Source organism: Hyperolius riggenbachi, chromosome 9 (genome assembly GCF_040937935.1).
Source record: "Hyperolius riggenbachi isolate aHypRig1 chromosome 9, aHypRig1.pri, whole genome shotgun sequence".
Lineage (NCBI taxonomy): Eukaryota > Metazoa > Chordata > Amphibia > Anura > Hyperoliidae > Hyperolius > Hyperolius riggenbachi.
The window spans coordinates 39,225,209-39,247,837 of NC_090654.1; the positions used below are offsets into that span (position 1 = coordinate 39,225,209).

Here is a 22,629-nt window from a genome sequence, read left to right on the forward strand (position 1 = left end):
TGCAAAGTCAGCTCACAAAGCAAAAACTGTACTTTTGGGAAGCTATAACTAAATGAATAATAATACTTATGCACAAATGCAAGTATGATAACTGTATGGCATATAAAAAGTAGGAAATCATGTTTTTATTGAATATTATGTCCAAGGTTTAAACCGCTTTTAAGCGCAGGCGATTTTTCAAAATCGCCCTGAAAATGCTTACAATGATTCTCTATGAGATCGTTCATATCTAAGCAGTTTGTTTCCAATCCGTTTAGATAAGCGGTGCTTGAGCCATTTTTTAGGCAATTCCACCTCAATAGAAGGTATAGGAAAAAACGCTCACAAAACCACTTTGTGGAGCGATTGCGTTTTTAAGAATATATTGTATTTATTTTTTTCCAGATCAAAGAGTCCACTTCCTGACTTGCGTCATGGAGTGAATTACCAAAACGCTCGGGAAAAACGCGTCGGAAACCGCTAACCACAAAAAAAAGAATCGCCCACCCAAGCGCCGGGAATCGGAAAGAAAAAACGCCTCAAAATAAGCCGAACGCAATGTGAACCGGGCCTCACATTTGTTTCCCACTCCTCCAGTGTTATCTGAGATTGCTTTACTATGCACACACGCTTTTGTTTCCTTACCTAACTAGTGCAACATTGTCGGGATTGTGGTTGTTGAGCTGGAGTTATTATGCATTTTGTGATATCATCAGCATTTTTCACCTTGGTTCAGATTGTGTTTTTATTTTTTTAATCATTGATACTACCAATTACTGACTCTGAGAGAGCCTAAGCGCTTTGAGTCCTATGGGAGAAAAGCGCAATAGAAATGTTATTATATGGTGTACTAATAAAGCTCATTGTTGCATCATATTTACCAGTGTGGTGCAGTTCTGCGGGATCATCTTTTCTCATTTGGCTTCTCTCTTCTCGACTCCAATCACAATACGAGTCTGAGGCTTTGTTCAAATCTAAAATCGAAATCGCTGATGGACGCATTTTGCCATTGAGTTTTTTTTTCCCCCTCTCTGCGCTTACCAGTGCGCTGCGATTTTGTGTACAGCGCTTTTGCAGAGCGATTTATTTTTTCACTTCCTGACACAAGTCGTGAAGTGAACTCTTTGACCCAGAAAATAATAAATACAATATATTTATTCTTAAAGGCGCAAACGCAATCGCCGCACAAATCGATTTTGTGAGCGTTTTTCCTAAACCTACCATTGTAGCAAAAATGCCTCAAAAATGGTACAGGCACCGCTTTGCTGAGCGGATCTGAATCGAACCGCTCAGATGTGAACATTCTCATAGGGAATCATTGCACAAGAGCTTGTAGGGAGATTTTGAAAATCGGCAGTGCTAAAAAACAAGACAAAAACAAAAACGCCCTTAGTGTGAACAAGCCCTTATGCCATGTGATTGGAATCCAGAAGATGGGCCTCAATTCACTAAGATCATGCTGGAGATAATAAGGCAAGAGAAAACTTACCACCACATATCAATCTTGCCTTATTAACCCATTCGCGTTCCGTCGTTTTCACTTGAGAAATGTTCACCTCCCATTCATTAGCCTATAACTTTATCACTACTTATCACAATGAACTGATCTATATCTTGTTTTTTCCGCCACCAATTAGGCTTTCTTTGGGGGGTACATTTTGCTAAGAGCCACTTTACTGTAAATGCATTTTAACAGGAAGAATAAGAAAAAAACAGAAAAAAAAATTCTCAGTTTTCAGCCATTATAGTTTTAAAATAATACATGCCTCCATAATTAAAAGTCACGTATTGTATTTGTCCATATGTCCCGGTTATTACACTGTTATAATTATGTCCCTATCACAATGTATGGCGACAATATTTTATTCGGAAATAAAGGTGCATTTTTTCCGTTTTGCATCTATCACTATTTACAAGTTTAAAATAAAAAAAATATAGAAATATATCATCTTTACATTGGTATTTAAAAAGTTTAGACCCTTAGGTAAATATTTACATCTTTTTTTTTTGTTTTTTTTATTGTAATGGTTTTTTTTTTATATTAAACATTTTATTTGGGTAGTTTTGGGAGGGTGGGATGTAAACAATAGGTTTAAAATGTAAATGTGTGTTGATTTTAATTTTTTTACTTTTGGTTGTAGTATTACTTTTTGGGCAAAAGATGGCGGCCATGAGTTTGTTTACATGACGTCACTCAGCGTAACACACGCTTAGAGCGACGCATGGGGGAGGTAACAGCAAGAAAAGGCGAAGCTTCCGAGAGAAGCTGTCGCTTTTTCAGCGAGGGAGAGGAATCAGTGATCGGGCACCATAGCCCGATTCACTGATTTCCTGGCTAACGAACCGCGGGCCGGGAGCGCGCGTGCACGCGCGCGATCGGCCGCTGTAGCGCGCATGGTTCCTCAACGTAGTTTCTACGTCCAGGAACCAAAATAGGTTAAAGAGGAACTGCAGCCTAAACAAACATACTGTCATTAAGTTACATTAGTTATGTTAATTAAAATAGATAGGTAATATAATCTCTTACACACCCTGTTTTTAACCACCTTAGCGGTATGGACGAGCTCAGCTCGTCCATTACCGCCAGAGGGTGCCGCTCAGGCCCTGCTGGGCCGATTTTCATCAAATAAAAAGCAGCACACGCAGCCGGCACTTTGCCAGCCGCGTGTGCTGCCTGATCACCGCCGCTCTGCGGCGATCCGCCGCGAGCAGCGGCGAAAGAGGGTCCCCCCAGCCGCCCGAGCCCTGCGCAGCCGGAACAAATAGTTCCGGCCAGTGCTAAGGACTGGATCGGAGGCGGCTGACGTCAGGACGTCGGCTGACGTCCATGACGTCACTCTGCTCGTCGCCATGGCGATGAGGAAAGCCAAACAAGGAAGGCTGCTAATTGCAGCCTTCCTTGTTACCTATGCTTGCCGGAGGCGATCAGAAGAACGCCTCCGGAGCGCCCTCTAGTGGGCTTTCATGCAGCCAACTTTCAGCTGGCTGCATAAAATAGTTTTTTTTGTATAACAAAAAAACCCTCCCTGGCGATCTCAATAGAACGCCAGGGTGGTTTTTAAAGAACAGGCAAATGTTTGTGATTTCATGGGGGCAGCCATCTTTTTGGTTGAAAGGAGGTGACAGGGAGCATGAGACTGATCACCTCTCCCAGTTGCTAGGCAACGTGAACAACAACATAGGAAATCCTATCATGCTTTGCACAGCATCAGGGTAAAAAAGCCCGGGCAGTTTTCTTTGATGGGGCGGAACTTAGCTAAAAATGAGACTTCTATAAGAAAAACAAAGTTCTGATGCTGTGAAACTGTTAAAGAAACACCAAGCCTTTTCAGTGCTGCTGAGTAGATTTTTAGTCTGGAGGTTCACTTTAACCTCTTGAGGACTGCAGGGCTAAACCCCCCTAGTGACCAGGCAATTTTTAGTTTGAAAGGCCACTGCAGCTTTAAGGCCAAGCTGCAGGGCCGCACAACATAGCACACGAGTGATCCCCCCCCCCTTTTCTCCCCACCAACAGAGCTCTCTGTTGGTGGGGTCTGATCGCTCCTCCCATGTTTATTTTTTTTTTAAATAAATATTTGTGTTGCCGTTTTTAAAAAAAAAAAAACCCTCTTCCTTTAAATCCCTTCCCTCCCTCCCCACAGCCGGCCAATTACGGCGATCGGCTGTCATAGGCTTCTGCCTATGAGAGCCGATCGCTCTCTTGTCCCCCAGGGGGACAGCCGTGTCACACGGCTGTCCCCAGTGCAGTGCTGCTGCTGATCGCATCGCTGCACAGAGTAAATAGACGGCGATCACGCCGTCTAACAGTCTCCCGAGCGGCAATAGCCGCTCGGAGACTGAAGGCGGGGCGGAGCTCCGCCTCCCCAAGCAGGAGATGCACGCGCAGCCTGCGCGCGATCTCCTGCAAAACAGAGCCCCAGGACTTTACGCCAATTGGCGTTAGGCGGTCCTGGGGCTGCCGCCGCGGCCACGCCTACTGGCGTGACGCGGTCGGCAAGAGGTTAACCTCCTTGCCGGTCTAATTCCCCCGGCAAGGAGGCAACGCAGCACTGTTTTTTATTTATTTATTTATTTTTAAATCATGTAGCGAGCCCAGGGCTCGCTACATGATAGCCCCTGAGTAGCGGCAGCTCTGCAGCCACTCCGGTCGCTTCCGGCGATCGGAGTAAGCAGGAAATCCCGTTCAGAACGGGATTTCCTGCTGGGCTTCCCGGTCACCATGGCGTCAAGGCGGGATGACGTCACCAACGTCATTGACGTCGGGACATCATAGGGAATCCCGATCCACCCCTCAGCGCTGCCTGGCCCTGATTGGCGCGCTGGATTGCGGCGGATCGCCGGCGATCGGAAGTTACAAGCAGCTAGCAAAGTGCTAGCTGCTTGTAACAAAAAAATTATGCAAATCGGCCCAGCGGGGCCTGAGAAATCCTCCTGCGCAGGTTACCCCGAGCTGAGCTCGGGATAACCGGCAAGGAGGTTAAGGTGTAGAGACAAGTTTTCACAGTGAGAGAGTTATCTTATCTCTTCATTCCTTATGCTACCTCCTCTGTATTAATTTTCACATGCAGCTAACTAACAGCCTGTCACCTTTACAGCGTCACCTGGTGGCGGAAGAGTCTCTTCTATAACTCTTCCTCCACCAGCTTGCGCTGTACCGCTGACATGGTCTCCCCCAATCACATCATATCATGTGATGTGATCGGAACCCAGAAGACCAGCCCGAGGAACAGGTAAATATAAGTTCTCCCTGCTTCACCCACTGATTTGGCTGCACTAGGCAACCAAACAAGATATGCTGGCAGAGGCTATGCTGACAATCATCTGCAGATCTGAAAATCCATCCTGGTGGATCTGATCTGCAGATGAATGTCTGTTAAACAAGGTGTGTATGAGGATCTGCAGATATCATAGACTATGAATGCATTTTGCAGGAACTGATCTTTTGCAGGAACTGATCTTTTGCAGGAACAGATCTTTTGCAGATACTGATCTGTGGAATGTGTACAGCATCTTTGTGTGCAGCATCTTGCAAAGATATCTGATGGGGAGTTCAGCTCCATAGAATAGACTGTGTAGGTATGGCTCTCATACTACACGGAAGGGGGTAACATTGGTCTAAGATCTTTCATTAATCTTTCAAGTGTGTATGTAGCATTAGAATGCACCAGCAGCTTTCAAAAGAAAACATTGTTTAACCCAATAGCAGCTTCAAACAAAATCAGTTGCCTGGCAGATCTTCCTGGTCAGTAGTGTGAATCACACACCTGAAAAAAGCATGTGGCAAATCCAGTCAAACATCTGATCTGCATGCTTGTTGAGGCCTGAAACCCACTAGAAAGAGCAAAACGCTATCGCAATCGCTAGTGATTTGTGGTAGGGTTTGCTAGCAATTTTGGGAGCGATTTCCCTGCGCCTATACAATTCATTAGAATGGAAAGGCTCCCAAAATGCTGCATGTTTTGCAATTGCGATTTCCTTAATCACAATCGCTGTAGTGGAATCCGTACCACTCATTTACACTGGCAGAGCGTTTAGGAAAATCGCTAGGGATTGAAAGCACTCCCTAAAGGCTAAAAAAAACAAAAAAACTCTAGTGGGTTCCGGGCCTCAGGGTGTATGGCTAAAAGTATTAGAGGCAGGGGATCAGTAGGCCAGCCAGGCAACTGGTATTGCCTAAAGAGATTCTGTAACAAAAAAAAAGTTCCCCTGGGGGTACTCACCTTGGGAAGGGAAAGCCTCAGGGTCCCAATGAGGCTTCCCCCATCTCTGTAGCTGCAGGCAATCCAGCGCCGACTCCCCAGAAGCGTCCCGCAATCCTGACTCGACAAGCCTGACAAGGCTTGATATATTTACTTTCCCTGGTTCCAGCAGGGGCGCTGTTGCAGCTCTCAGCACGGAGATAGGCGGAAATAGCCGATCTCGGTCTGGTCCGCTCTACTGCGCAGGCACAGGAGGACTTGCACCTGCGCAGTAGAGCGGACCGACAGCGATCGGTTATTTCCGCCTATCTCTGAGCGGAGAGCCGATACTGCGCCTGCACTGGAACCGGGAAGGTAAATATTTACATCCTCGCTGTTCGGAGGGGCACAGCAAGACTGCCGTTGGACACAGGACAGGTGAAGCCTCGATAGGATCCAGAGGTTTCCCCTACTGAGGAGAGTATCTCCCATGGAAACTTTTTTTTTTAGTTACAGGTTTTCTTTAAAATTAAATAGGTCAGCCTCATTATCCCACTCACATCAGGTTCCCTTTACGTTAGCATCACCTTAAAGGACACCCGAGGTGAAAATAAACTAACAAAATAAATGATTTTATCCATCTTCCTCCTAAAAATTACTTTGTGAGATATTCTACAGTTTGTTTAAATCCACTTTTTAAGTTTTAACTGTTTTATTGTTTTTGCTCAATGACATTCATTGAAGTGTGCCAGAGCTAAAATCTTTGAACTATTGCCCCTTTTTATCTCTTTCCTGCTCTCAGAAGCCATTTTCAGCTAGCAAAGTGTTTTATAGTTGGAATTTCTTATCAGTGAGGGTCACACTGTAGTCACTTCCTGTCTGAGTCACGACTGAGTCAGCCACTTACATACCTGATATTTAACTCTTTCAGGCAGAGAAAGGAAAAGGACCACAGCCTAGTTATTTTGCACTGTACATACCCATGTCTATCTCATCAGGTCACCTCGGGTATCCTTTAGCCCATGCCTATATAGATTTTAATTCTACACAATAGATGGGAAGTGTGTCAGTGAGGCCTCTCTTCAGTTTCCTGACACTAGAGACCGCTGAGTTCATGAGATTATACATCAGAACGCTGGACAGAATAATTAAAGCCTCTGACATTTGGATGATTATATGGACAGAGGTAATTAGAGAGAACAGGATATAGGCTATACAGGGAGAGGATTAACTCTCCAGGCTCCGACCAGCATCACAATCTGCTGAGGGGGATCCTAAAGGAAGAAGATTAAAAGAAAACCTACACAAAAACGTAATGTTCCTTTTACAATGTATGTATTGGAAGTCCAAGCTTCAGTTATTTACATCTCCACTGACAGGGATTGGACAGACAAGATTAGAAAAGACCAATACAAAGCCTAAATACACCACTAGGGTTGGTTAGTGAGATGCAAATCATCACAAGTCAATGCCAATTATGTAAAATTGTGCAGCCCGGAAATGGACCAATCAGCTGTTGCTGGTCCACTTTCAAACTGCAAAAAGGCTTAAAATCTAACAACTATTTGCCTCCAATAGGTGATCCCTATCCCCGACTTAAAGAAAAACCTGAAGCAAAAATAAACTTATGAGATCATGAATTGAATGTGTATTTCAGCTAAGAAATAGAACATTCGTAGCAAAGAAGAAAAAGTGTCATTGGTTTTCCAAGACAGGTAAAGTTAAAAAAAAAACTTCAATGATCTATGAACAATTCCACCCATTTGGGTGAAATACAGTCCTGTTTTGTGAAGCAGTAATACAGGCAAGAAACAGTAAGGCCAGGTTCACATTAGCGTTCCAGGTCCGGCTTCCCCAGACCCGGAACGCTCCGTACACAGCGGATGGTGAATGGATACTGTAATAAGTAGTTTTAATATTTTAATCGAGTAATCTAAATATGTGATGATTGGAGCTCTCTGCATAGCGAGGGCCCTGCTATGTTGGGAAGGATAATTATCTATATTGGATGTGACGCGATTGAGATATCAAAGCTATAAATTATATATGTGATATTGATAAGACTGATTGAAAAGAGATCTATTATTTAGGTTAGGGTAACAAGGCTGGAGTGGTAATTCTATAGACAATAGGTCTGCTCTCAGGAATTCTTTGCTTTGAGAAGCAATGGTATGTATAGGACAGCCTTCCCCCATAAAGGTAATTATAGCATGTGGTTTCCATCATTGGGGGCAGGGTGTGCATTCCTCAAGCCATAGCAGTACAATGAAGCTGTTAGAATTCTGGATTTAACTAGTTTGACCATGCGCTTTGGGATGAAGGAACAGTTAACTGAAATAGCTAGATTCAATAGTCGACCAATAGAGACTACAGCATTATTTAATTGGACCAATCACAGATAGCATCATGTTATACTGTGGGTCCATCCCATTTTAGTTATACAGGGTACTGAGGCGGGAAGGGTTCATTCCTTTCTTCCTGCTTCTTCCAGCCTCATATATACACACACACACACACACACACATTTCCACAGACATGCAGACATACAAGCCAATACAATAAGCTTTTTATTAATATACTTACAGATTACTCAGTAAATCAATTTGTTCATCTTTTGTAATCATTTATAATGTAACTAAGATTAGTACCTTTATTGATTTATTTTTGAATATTCATGGAAGATCAATAATGCTAAATAAACAACCACATCCTTTTAAATGATTTACTCTGGTCTCTGAAAGACTTTGTTCTTAAATCACAAATCCCACATTTAACAGATACATTGCAAATCAATGTATCCATTCACACTCGTGCGACCGTCCGGATCCGATCCGGGAACGCAGCTCCGGGACGATCCGGCTTTTTTCCAACTTGCTCCATTTTTGCCGTACGTCCCCGTGCGGCTGCGGACCCGGGCCAGATCCTGACCCGAACATGCGGCCATGCTGTGCAATGAGAAACGGATGTTTCTCATCACACTGGCAATAGGACCGGATGCTTCCAGCACCGGTCCTATGGCACTTGGGGGGCCCGGACTACACACCGGTATCCCCCATGCTTGCGGTGCCTTTCCGACACTGCAATGTATCTAGTTCCGGCTACTTTATTGTAGCCGGAACTGATAACATCCGGATCCGCAACTTGTGGCCACCGCAGAGACCCGTACGGTCACTTTGCAGCCCCCGGACACTTGCGGACTCGAACCGCAAGTGTGAACGGGGCCTAAGGCTGGTTTCACAGTGGGACGTTAAAGTCCCACGTTACAGCAGCCTGTAACGCAGCCTAACTCACAGCACTGTAAAATCAATGTGCTGTTCACAGTGCACACGTTGCGTTAGGGTATAACGCTTTACGTTAAATGAAAGTGCAGCATGCTGTACGTTCTACCCCTATAGAGCTGCATTAGATTGTTTGCGCATGCTCAGTGACTAGCCACATGGCTAAATAATATTCACTGCACTGTGGTGACTCTGTAATGTTGTGGATCATGAAGGAATCGTTCATTTGATCCGGATCTTTTTTGTGAGTCGAATCATCCGGATCACCACAATGAAAGATTCGGTTCACAGTGGATGTCTGTCTGGAAGAAACAGGAACATACAGAATTTACAGTGCAGGGAAAGGCCTGTCCTGCTAGTCATTTCACCCAGTCTGCTTCCCTAGTAAAATGATTTAAATTATTCGGTTCAAAGATCCAGATCTTTTCAATGATCCGATTCGAATGATCCAAATCCTTAAAAAGATCCGGACTTCCTTTCTCTAACCTGGAGCGGCTGCTTTGAGAGCTGCATAACGCGGCTCAACCTGACGTCCAACTTCAACACCACCACGCGTTGCGTTAGGGACACGTTATGCAACCTTAACGTCCCCTAAAATGCAACGTCTTGGTGGGAAAGTAGCCTGAAAGGGCTGGTGCACACCAGAGCGGTTCTGGAGCGTTTTTTAAAACGCTTGCAGGGGGAAACGCGCTTGGCTAATGAAAGTGAATGGGATGGTGCACACCACAGCGGGTCGTTTTTTCCACAAACGCAAACTCCGGGGCTGTAGCATTCTTTAGATTTCTGAGGAGTTTCTGCCTCACTGTTAAAGTATAGGAAAGTGGAAAACAGCTCTGAAAACCGCCAGATCAGAGAGGTCTTCTAGGCATTTTTGTTACAGTAGCTGTTCAGTAACAGCTGTACTGTAACAAGATTTGTAATCTGCTACACAAAAACGTTGCAAAACATGCCTAGAATCGCTCGGAAATCGGCTTCAAAAACCTCTAGCGTTTTGCAGTCTGCTAGAGCTTTTTTTTAGTGTGCACTGGACCTGAGACAGTTTGAACTTTCCTGCAGTAAAAGTTCATCTCAAAGTTTTTGAAGATATAAAACAACACAGAAATAACTACGGAGTGTGGTTTTAAAACAGTAACTGTGACAGTATGATGCAGCAATGCTGTAACGCCACGGAGGATTTCTCAGGCCCTGCTGGGCCGATTTGCATATTTTTTTCTTTTTTTTGCTAGCTGCATGTAACATCCGATCGCCCGACCCCCCCCCCCCCCGCCGAGACCCACGTGCGCCATCAGTACCAGGCAGCGCTGAGGGGTGGATCGGGACTCCCTTTGACGTCACAACATCCATGGCGACGGGGGAAGCCGAACAGGAAATCCCATTCTGAATGGGATTTCCTGTTTGCTCTGATCGCTGGAGGCGATCGGAAGGGGTGGGGGGATGCCGCTGCACAGTGGCCATCATGTAGCTAGCGCCAAGGTATGTAAGCTGGCTTTTAAAACCCTACAAATCTTTAAGCAAGCTCATTTTTCTCTAGGATAGATCATAATGGTACATGCTAGGCTGGCTTCAGCATGTAGTGTTGGTGGTGGACCAGCGGTTAAGAGAGCTGACTACCAAGCACTCAGACCTGGGTTCAATTCCTGGCCAAGGTATATAAGCTGGCTTTTGAAATTCTACAATTCCCTGGAAGAAGAGACTCTCCTCAGAGGAGGGGAGGGGATACACTGCCTGATGTTGTAAAGTAGTGTAGGCCTGTAATTGAACATTGAATGAGATTTGGGACCTTAAAATAGGGGTTTATGTGAAATCTAGATTTTTTTTCCTGGGACTTTTGATGTGTATTTCACTCAATCATGTCTTCCTCCAGGTATTAGATCCCTTGAAACAGGTTTTCTATCATTTTTCAAGCCGGTAGAAAATTTTGAAGTTCGCCTCCCCATTGAAGTCTATTGCAGTTCGCGAACTTTTCCACGAACCGAACCTTCTGCGGAAGTTCGCGAACCGAAAATCGGAGGTTTGCGACATCACTAGTCTATAGTAAGACATGCCTTAAAGAGGAACTCTAGTGAAAATGTCAAAAAAAGTGCTTCATTTTTACAATAATGACATTTATCACATGGTGACATGTTTACTGCTGGCAGGTGATGTCACTGGAAGGAGATGCTGCTTGCTTTTTTGTCAGTTGGAAACAGCTGTTATTTCCCACAATGCAACAAGGCTCCCACAGTATGATGTCAGAACCATGGTCCTGACATCACACTGAGGGAGGGGTTTCACCACAATATCAGCTATACAGAGCCCCCTGATACGTTTGTGAGAAGAAAAATATATTTCTCATGGGAAAGTGGGTATCGGCTACTGATTGGGATGAAGTTACGGTTTCTCTTTAAGTGTGTAGGTCAGTGGTGCGTCTGTACAGCACCAAGCCCAGAACTGTCACACAACGGATCCCCACCAGGTAATAGTCTTCATACAAATGTACAATGCTTAACCTCCTTCGCAGTAACCCAGAGTCAGGCTCAGCGTTGGAAATCCACAGCTCAGAGCGGTAACCCCAAGTCAGACTCGTGACTGCAGCGAGGTCAATGCAGAGCAATGGTGCACAGTGGGCATTTTATCTCACCTCCCCGGGGATCAACACGCCAGAAGACATTTTTCTTCCTGTCCTCCAAGGCTCTACCTCCACCTGGTAAGATCACCACCTGTCGTAACGACAGCCGGCAATCTCACTATAGTGATACAGCGCCACCTGGAGTATGGAGGGAGAACATTAGCGCTGAATCCCAGGGTGAGGAGTCTGTGCTGGGGCTGCTGCAGATATCTGCGGTATGATTATTTCCACATTTTAGGCAGGTCTGTTTCTATGGGAATGCGAACCATGCGACCGGCAGGAGGGGAGTGTAGTGGCGGGGGGAGAGTGGGCAAAGCTTAACAACTCACCTTCCGTGATCCCTGCACACAGCCCCTTTCTTTCACCTGTCCCAGGCGTCCGTCACGTTGGTAACAGCGCCCTCTGTGATGACATAACTGAAAGGTTTTTATTAGTGTGCTGCTTGAATCACCCGAGATTAAAAGATATACAGCACATCAAAATGTCTTTAAAATTACATTTTGTCTCCAACTAGTCGGAAACACATTCTTGTGCTTTACAGGTAAATTACATTAACACTGTAGAAGAAAATAAATGGGTTCAAGGTATCTCTGCCAGACAGGATACAAACCTGTATTTACATAACCACTTGGTGTATTACCATAAAAGCCAATGTAACAGATCTAAAGACTAAAGGTGAGTACATACACATCAGATAAAAATCTTTGGAAAATGAAAGATCACAGAACAATTTTCCCTCCTTCCATATAGTATAAGAGCCATACCTACACAGTCTATTCTATGGAGCTGAACTCCCCAGCAGATAGTAATCTTTGCAAGATGCTGCACACACAGATGCTGCACACATGCAACAGATCAGTTCCTGCAAAAGATCTGTTCCTGCAAAATGCATTCATAGTCTGATACCTGCAGATCCTCATACACACCTTGTTTAACAAACATTCAGCTGCAGCTCAGGAAATCATCTGTTGATGCAAAGATCCACCCTGGTGGATCTGATCTGCAGATGATTGTCCATTAAACAATGTGTGTATGAGATCTGCAGATAGACTATGAATGCATTTTGCAGAAATGGATCTTTTGCAGGAACTGATCTGTTGAATGTGTGCAGCATCTTGCAAAGATTTTTATCTGATGGGGAGTTCAGCTCCATAGAATAGACTGTGTAGAGTATGGCTCTCATACTACATGGAAGGCTTGGTGTAATTGCCTTCTTAAAACAGAAGGAAATTTGCAATGATTCAGTTATAAATGAACATTTGTGGTTACCCACAATGCACTACTACTACTAAATATGCAAATTATCCCTTTTCGCCCTTGTTAAGCCAAGCAAGCACTTAGAACCGCTGGTGTATAGCAAGCCTATAGCTTTAAGTTTTACACAGCCATATCAAACCCACATGTAGACAGCCTGTTTCAGACTTTTGGTCCTCATCAGTACATGGCAGGGATTGATAAGGCTGTATGAGATAGGGCTTGGACGAGTACAACAGAGTAACCAAGCAGCTCAGGGTGACCCAAACTACTAATGTATAGGTGGATAAAAGAGACCAAAAAGCCCTCCTAGTAATAAGCAATGCTTGGTGTAATTGCCTTCTTAAAACAGAAGGAAATTTGCAATGATTCAGTTATAAATTCAATTACACCAAGCTTTGCTTTTTTAGTAGGAGGGCTTTTTGGTTCCTTTTATCCCCCTATACATTCCTAGTAGTTTGGGTCACCCTGAGCTGCTTGGTTACTCTGTTATACTACATGGAAGGGGGTAAAATTGGTCTGATCTTTATCTAATGTGTGTACCCACCTTTAGACCTTTTCATGCATTGTTAAGAACCTGTTGTATTTAAAATGAACACATGTAACCAATTCTACCTCTACCAGTGTTTACAGTAAAAATACCGTATTGTCTTTTCTGTCTGTCCTATTGTTAAAAATAACTTACATGTTCACTCCAGTTCAATCTGGTTTCCCCCATCATAAGAGTATATAAAAGTTTTGTTTGAAAATAAAGACTTCAGATGCATTTTCATCAACTTGAGTGTTGTGTGCTTCTGTATCTCCCAGCTGGAGAGAGAGAGTACTCATTTAGAAGGGGGGAGGGGGGGGGAATTTAAACTTAGTTGCAGATCTGGCATCTGCAAAATTATCTTGGAGCTACCTCAGATGAAATCGAGCGATCAGTAACCGGATGTCATCTCAGCAGGGGGCGCTTACCAATGAGATGGACGCATGGGACAGGAAGGAGATAGAGGCAGCGTGCGGGAATCGTGGAAGGTGAGTCGTAACCACTATGCTCACTCTCTCCCATTGCTGCGCCAATGCTTGGCTACCTATACGGGGGGGGGGGGGGGGGGGGGGACTATACTAGCTACCTATACTGGAGGCCCCTACCTAGCTAGCAATTCGTATACCCTTTCCCTGGGTGCAATTTAGCCTAGAAACTGCCTTTATTTTAGGGTCTCAATGCATGCTAAAAAAACGCACCGTTTCTAGACTCTAAAATCTGGAAATAATCATACAGCCAGGGAGGTGAATGTCTAATCATCTCCAGGACATGAGACTTTCACTGCGGGGTAGCGCCACTTGTCAATTGTTGACATGGTGCTACCGATCGCTGCCATTTGGCTGCACATACTTGCAGCAGACCGGTGCATGTGGCCACCAGCTGAACTGTTCAACAAATGAGCAGTTCAGCCATCCATGGAAAATGAGCCTTACCGTAGCCAAATTCCACCGACTGTCATCAGCACGGCTGTGTAAGAGCAGCCTCATCTCCCCACCCACTGCCTGATCATTAAACGCTGTCCATGCGAGTCCTGGGAGGCTTCTGTCTAACCTACACCTTTATTACTTATAGAGGAAATGCAGGCACATCCCATGATGCAATCCTTGAACTCCAACCTCTGTACTGATGCAGAGACCGGGCTGCAGATGTGATGAAGTGGGAAGCACCTAGACCTTGTAAGGGTCCTTTCATACTGTGGATGGTGCATTACCACAACGGTGCCAAAGAGATGCAACCACACAGTAAAATCAAAGTATGCTTCACTGCCACTAGAACAGGACACGTTGTCTGGTGACCCCCAAGACCCGCCACAGAGCAACCAATGTGTACATATCATAGGAACAGCCTTGCATTGTTGCGATTACACTGCCTGTTGCAATGGATTCAGTGAGAAAGGATACGAATGCTCAAGGCTGGAGCTCCCTACAGACTGATTTTTATTAAACTGGTAAGGGGGAAGGCATGACAAAGGCTCAAAATATACTCATCCTTTAAAGCTTATACTTTACACTCAAGTTTCTGCAAGAAAACAAAAAATTCTTAGGCCTCCAACTCCAGCCCCCTGGATCATGATTGGCTGTTGAGCTATTGGATATGCTGGTAAACCTAGATGGAACAGGTCATTTAATGGAAATATGGATGCTGCCATTGTAGATTTCCATAAAGAATGGTTCTTTGTGTGGCTGTGCTGCTCTCGAAGTGTACCCAAGGTGGATTACCTCTCCCCTTCCCCCTCCCCAAAAAAAGGAAAGGGGGGGTTGTAAATATGGAAGCCTTCAAATTCCTCATTAAGCCCGGCTCACACTGGCAATAAAACGGTGCTGTCGCGGATCGTAACTGAATGGATACAATGTTACACCTATGGTTCCATTAACATTGTTCCGCATGCTCCTCTGAATAGACTGGAAGTTTGGTTCTGCAGCATTTTTCCGAACAGCGGAACAGAAAGACACCGAAGCACTGCATTGGGGGCAATGAGAAACGGATCCTGTGGTAGTCGACACTGGCTAAGAAACAGACCATTGTAGCCAGCAAAGTCTACTTTGGTGATTGGGGCGGGGTGGGGGGGCTTGCAGCGGGTTGAGGGGATACAGAACTGAACCAATGGAATGGAAACTGATCTGTTTACCACTTAAATACAAGTGTGAACCGGCCCTTAGGGGTGGCAATGCTTAGTAAAAACACATGAAGAAGCATGTGATCAGTTTTGTAAGGTTCTGATTTGCTGTGATGACTTCCTGGTTTAGCACATGATCATGACCAGCCAATCGGAGCCTTACAAATCTATCAGCTGATCACATGCTTCTCCATCAGTTCTCACTCTGGCTTCCTCTTACACCAGTTTCTGAATAGAGCCCATTGAAGTTGGGGTACAGAATAGAGAGTGCTGCTGAGCATAGAGATCAGTCCTATTGTGACATCCAACTGTGATCACCGCTCTTCAATCAATGTCTCCTCTCATGCTTTCTACAAGTAAAGGCTTCTGCTTGTATCAAAAGAAGGAAGTTTAATTTAAAAACAGATTTTTTTGCACCACAAGGTGTGATCTTTGCATTGCAGTGGTTACGGATTAAAAAAATAAAAATAAAAAAGCAGATTCAACCGTTAAAACCCATTCACATCTCTAGAGCTTCGGGGCGGAGCTGCTCGGAGATCGATGATTGGACGTTCTGTCCCTTTTCCAATAGAAGGAATCCATCCAATCGGATTACAGGAAACGACACGCAGCTAAAACAGGAGGATAGTCATATGGCTTTGTGATTGAGTGCTGGAAGCAGCTTATAGGGTCCACTCCATGTGTCATACGATTGTGCTGGGACCACGCAGTCCTACACCCCGTGCAAAATGTTCTAGAAGGCCGCTGATGGCTCCCGACGGACTCTGGTTCACAGTCTTTAAACCGATGGTGGCGTGGTAGGCAGATAAGAAGATTGTCTGAACAGCTTCAAGTCGTGCTGCCCGTTCACTCTGTGCCGGCAACCTGCAAGCAAAGAACATCATGAGTAATGTAATGCAACATTGCTGCTCATTTCCTCAAAGTTAACCTGGAAAAAAAAAAAAACAAAAAAAAAAAACACCCTCTCCTCAGGGGTTACTCTCCTTGGGAGGGGGAAGCCTCTGGTTCCTAAAGAGGCTTCCTGAGTCCTCCTCCATCCTATGCTGAGACCCCCGAAAAGCAGCCTCCTCGCACATGTGCACTAGCTCAGTCTTGCTCGGGGTTCGGAGGGAAATTGCAGAGCCCGATCGGGTCTGGCAAACACCTGCACAATGGTGTAGACCCGATCCAGCCTGGCTGTTTCCAAAGAACGCCAGGCCGGAAGGAGCTACTGTGCCTGCTTTATAAGTGCCTGTGTGATGTCCCATCAAAATACCAGACTCATGCATAAAGTGCAGTGCATGGAAGGTTCATCTTTGCATGAGAAGGCGGACATGCGTGCTGGCGCACTAATCGGATGGTGAGACGGTGGTTTCACGTCCCTTTAGGATGCTTAGTCATGCTATTATCCGGGCGAGTTATATATCCATGATCTCTTCCTCCCATCATGATCCACCCACTACACCTAAGTGAACGGAGGACAAAAACCTTTACACTGCGCTTTTCTCTCGACGGGCTCAAAGCGCTTGAGCTGCAGCCACTAAGGCAGTGATGGCTAACCTTGGCACTCCAGCTGTGGTGGAACTACAAGTCCCATGAGGCATTGCAATACTCTGAATGCTAAGCATAACTCAGGGAGGCAGAGCGCCAAGGTTAGCCATCACTGCACTAGGGTGCACTAAGTAGGCAGTAGCAACAACAAGAAGTTTTGAATCAGGAGGCAGTAGCAGTTAGTGAGTCTTGCCCAAGGACTCCTCACAGACTAGTGCTGGCTTACTGAACAGGAAAAGCAGAGATTTGAACCCTGGTCTCCTGTGTAAGAGGCAGAGCACTTAACCAGTACACTATCATCCAGGAGACAGAACAGGTGACTGAGGACCCGGGAGGAATCCTGCAAACAGTGGGGAGGAGGGGGTATGCGCCTCCTGCTTTCACTTGCTCTATTGGATTTACTTCTTGGATCTGTCACAGAGCACATCCACTGACAAGCTGCATACACAGACTACAGGACTACAGGACGTGGGGACATCAAAACTTATCGTGTGCTAATTCAGCCATCATTGATTAAGTGCCACACACATTTCGCTTCCAAACTTGCTTGTATTCCTACAAAGCCCAAACAGATTTTCTTTCTACCTTTTGGAAGTAGAGAAATTAGGCTACAACCGATCAATTTCTTTTCTTGCTGAGCTCTAACCGAGAATTTAACAAACCAAACCCTGGCAGTGCCAAGAAGTTTGGAAGTTTACTTTAAAAGCAAGTCAGCCATGGAAAGGTTTGCTTTGGGCCATATTCTAAAGATGGTGACACAAAATCTTCCAACATAGAAAGAAATCCAGCCAGACAAACATGCAGCCAATGGAGTCTTGCCAAGCAAACATAGGAGGACCACTATAGGGCTGCAACTAGAGTTTAGGCATTGAAGATTTCTACTCTCTACAAGAAATCAGTAACTATAGAAAGGTCAAGGGGATTTTGTTGACAGGTGTATTGGCTCTTGTATAATTTGTGTTTGAAAACAGATTGCCTATGTTGTCACTAAAAGGACAACTGAAGCAAGAGTGACATGGAGGCTACCATATTTATTTCCTTTTAAGAAATATTAGTTCCCTGGCTGTCCTGCTGATCCTCTGCCCCATAATCCCTTTAGCCATAGACCCTGAACAAGCTTGCAGCAGATCAGAGGATTGACAGATCTGACAAGATTAGCTGCATGCTTGTTTCTGGTGTTATTCACAGCCAAATAGATCAGCAGGATAGCTAGGCAACTTGCACTGTTTAAAAAGGAAATAAATATGGCAGCCTCCATATCTTCCTAACTTCAGTTGTCCTTTAGGACTGACAACGTTTATCAATGAAGGTGACCACTTCTTACAGTCCTATAATTGAAGCTGCAGTTCTTAACTGCTTAAAGAGACACTGAAGCGAAAAATCTTGCTTCTTGTCTCAGTCAGCAGGGGCATGTGTGCCCCTGCTAAAACGCCGCTATCCCGCGGCTAAACGAGGGTCCCTGACCCCCCCAACTGCAAAATCTACGACCAACTTGGTTGTAGATTTTGCTGCTCTTGAGGCAGGGCTAACGGCTGTAGCCCTGCCTCTCAGCGCCATCTATCAGCGGCGCATCGCCGCCTCTCCCACGCCCCTCTCAGCGAAGGAAGACAGAGGGGCGGGGGAGAGGCGGAGATACGCGCTGACAGACGCGCTTGAGGCAGGGCTGCGGTGGTTAGCCCTACCTCAATCCGGAAGAGGGGATGCGCTGCTCGGAGGGGATTTCGGAGGGTAAGGGACCCCCGTTAAGCCGCGGGATAGCGGCGTTTTAGCAGGGGCACACGTGCCCCTGCTGACTATGAGGTCTAAAGCGAGATTTATTCTCGCTTCAGACTCTCTTTAAGGGGAAGATTGAGACAAGCCTCCACACCAACCAACACTAACCAGGCAGACAAACTGCAACACCATCTTCCCCCTTGGGTTCTGGCAGAAGTAGTAGAGCCCGATTGGGTCTGCTCTACTGCAGACCTGATTGGGTTCAGCAGACCTGATCGGGTTTGGCTGTTTCTGCTAGAGCCCGAAGGGGCAGATGGTACCAAAGGTAATTATTGCCGCGTACTGCAGGCGCTACTGCACGCATCCACTGTCAAGCTTGTTAGCCGATTTTTCCAAGGGAGCCATTGCTGGATCGGGATGACACAAAAGGACGGGGAGGTATTCCTAACCCCCCCCCCCCCCCCGGCTCTTTTTCCTTACAGATTCTCTTTAAGCAACCAGAAGCCTCAATGAAGGACAGGAAACCATTTTATTTATTTCTTATTAAACAATACCAGACAGCTTCCATATCCCTAACTTCCGGGGTCCTTTAAGAATGAAAAACTCATCTGAAGGTAGCACCAGCATTTAAAATACAAGTCATAACTGGCATACAGTATTTTCATAAGTCAGCACCGGCTCCCCTCACATACCCAGGACCCCAGACAGTTTACACCCCCCACAGGCTGACAGGTTCTCTTTAGCAGCAGAGTCCGGGGAGGGGAGAGATGGTGGGAATAATGGCAGCAGCCGCCGTGCTCCAGACACTTGTACTGTGATCAGCTGTGAGCAGACAGCAGCAGTTGTCTCCGCAGCTCCACAATCACCAGGTCCAGAGGGATGCTGATAGCAGAAGACACTTTCCTAAATTGCCAGACTGCTGACAATCACTCAAATGCCAGGTGCTTATTTTTAGCAGCAGCTGTTCCCGATGTGCTCCAGCTGTCCATCCAGAGTAAGCATGTTCCAGCAGCTATATAACAAGCTCTGCATTACCAAGCTGTGCGGTGCAGAGGAAGGTGTTGTGTAAACCTCCTAAATCGCACTTGTTTAACCATTACATGGACAGCTGCATCTTAACCACAAGGTCAAAAGAGAAGTATAGAGGCAATTGTTTCTCATCAGTTTAAGGACTTTAGATATTCTGCAGTTTTATTGTATACAGTATTTACTGGTAAATCTACTTTTTAAGTTTTTAATGTTTGATTGTCTCTGTTCAATGACACGTGCAGAGAAGTATGCCAAAGCTGAAATCCAGGGATGTGGCGTCGGTACAAAAATCCACCAACTCAGACTCCTCAGTTTAGGATTCCACCGACTCAGACGCCTCTAATTTGCATATTACAATCATGTCGATTGAAAGTATGTAACATGAAATTAGTCTCTTAACTGCCAACGCTTAGGAATTTTAAAAGGCAACTGAAGTAAGAAGGATATGTAGACTACTATATTTATTCCCTTTAGACTAAAACTAGTCCTTGGTAAGAGTACTTGTAAAAGGTACAAACCGGAACAAAGAACATCTATCAGGCCCTAGGCAATGTAAGTGTGGGTACATGTAAGAATGATGTGCAGGTACTCTGCAGGGGAATAAGGAGATTCTTCCTCTATTACACATTCTTCAGGCACAATCTGAACCAAGTTTATGGGTGATAGACAACCCCTCTGTGTTCAATGTACACAGCATTCTCAGTGGATTCCCTGCAGCTCTGTGGGGAGTGCATATGTAGAGTATAGTACTACTGTGTAACAAAGGAAACCGGAGACAGATGAAATTAAAGTTTTATACATACCTGGGGCTTCCTCCAGCCCCCTTCAGGATAATCAGTCCCTCAATGTCCTCCTCCGCCACCTGGATCTTCTGCTATGAGTCCAGGTACTTGAACCAGTCTGGCGGAGTGCCCATGCACACACTCCGCCGCCAGGAGCATACTACACCTGCGCAGCACTATTGCACAGGTGCAGAATGCTCCTGGCTGTGGAAGCGGCATGCGGCCGGACTGCGCTGACTGGCTGAATTACCTAGACTTCTAGCAGAAGGTCCAGCTGGTGGAGGTAGACAGCGAGGGACTGATTAGCCTGAAGGGGGCTGGAAGAAGCCCCAGGTATGTATAAAACATTTTCATCCTTCTCAGTTACCCTTTAATTCGTAGTCACCAAACCAAATTTTAACAACATATCAAATTATTTGATTTCATGAGCAAAGAGAGTGCACACATTTGCATAAATCAGCATCAATGCAGAATTATTTCCATCTCATTGACCATCTCTATTAGTGACACAGCTACACATCAGGCTTTATACTTACAGCATAGACCTAGTAGTAGTAGATTAGTATATACTAACCGACCCGCGGCGTAGCATACGCCGCATAAGAGGGTAGAGGGCAGGAAGGGGGTATTGGGCACAGCGGCGGGGAGGGGGGTTGGACCCCCCCTCAATTGGGTCCCTCATGTGTGCTCTACCTCCAGCTTAAAGGGACACTTAAGTCAAACAAAAAAAATGAGTTTTACTCACCTGGGGCTTCCAATAGCCCCCTGCAGCTGTCCGGTGCCCTCGCCGTCTGCCTCCGATCCTCCTGGCCCCACCGGCAGCCACTTCCTGTTTCGGTGACAGGAGCTGACAGCCTGGGGACGTGAGTGATTCTTCATGTTCCTGGACACAATAGCGCCATCTATGCTGCTATAGCATATATCATATACCATATAGCAGCATAGAGGGTGCTAATGTGTCTGGGAACGCGAAGAATCACTTGCGTCCCCAGCCAGTCAGCTCCTGTCACCGAAACAGGAAGTGGCTGCCGGCAGGGCCAGGAGGATCTGAGGGAGACGGCGAGGGCACCGGACAGCTGCAGGGGGCTATTGGAAGCCCTAGGTGAGTTAAACTTTTTTTTGTTTGACTTAAGTGTCCCTTTAAGCTCAGCAGGAACCCCCCCCCCTCACCTGGGTCCCCCATGTGCGCTCCCCCTCCTGCTTAAGCTCAGCAGGAAACCCCCCCTCACCTGGGTCCCCCATGTGCACTCCCCCTCCAGCTTAAGCACAGCAGGAACCCCCCCCCCCCCCCCTCACCTTGGTCCCCCATGTGCGCTCCCCTCCTGCTTAAGCTCAGCAGCAGCCACCACTATTAGTAAGAGGCAGCGGACGGGGATGACTCACCTCTTCTGTGTTCCATCGTGCGTTCCACTGTCATCACTTCCTGCAATGCCGCACACTGTGTTGGTGTAATTTTCCTTTTTAAAACAGAAGGAAATCTGCAATAACTCAGCTGTAAGTGAACATTTGTGGTTACCCACAATGCACTGCTACTAAATATGCAAATTACCCCTTTTCTTCCTTGGTAATCCAAGCAAGCATTCAGAGCTGGTGTATAGCAAGCATATAACTTTACATGTGGGTTTGATATGACTGTGTAAAATGTTGACAGCCTGTTTCAGACTTTTGGTCCTCATCAGTACATAGCAGGGATTGATACAGCTGTATGAGATAGGGCTTGGACCAGTACAACAGAGTAACCAAGCAGTGCAGGGTGACCCCAACCACTCAGAATGTATAGGGGGATAAAAGGGACCAAAAAGACTTCCTACTAAAAAAAGCAAAGCTTGGTGTAATTTGCCTTCCTAAAACATAGCTGAATTATTGCATATTTCCTTAAGTGAACATTTGTGGTTACCCACAATGCACTGCTACTAAATATTCAAATAATTCCTTTTCACCCTTAGTAAGCCAAGCAAGCATCCAGAACCACTGGTGTATAGCAAGCCTATAGCTTTAAATTTTACACAGCCATATCAAACCCACATGTGACAGCCTGTTTCAGACTTTTGGTCCTCATCTGCACATGGCAAATATTGATATGGCTGTATGAGATAGGGCTTGGACCAGTACAACAGAGTAACCAAGCAGCTT

General features: G+C 45.6%; 1 protein-coding gene across 5 annotated transcripts in view; it reads right to left on the minus strand.

The window, feature by feature from the left end:
* Positions 1-15,812: 15,812 nt before the first annotated feature.
* The window catches only part of MTMR14 (myotubularin related protein 14), a 107,254-nt gene continuing 100,437 nt past the window's right edge, over positions 15,813-22,629 (minus strand). For all 5 annotated transcript variants that reach the window (XM_068252560.1, XM_068252558.1, XM_068252559.1 and 2 more), the window contains one exon: positions 15,813-16,306. In XM_068252560.1, the coding sequence (XP_068108661.1) occupies positions 16,126-16,306 (181 nt within the window). In that variant the 3' untranslated portion in view covers positions 15,813-16,125. The remainder of the gene's footprint in view (positions 16,307-22,629) is intronic.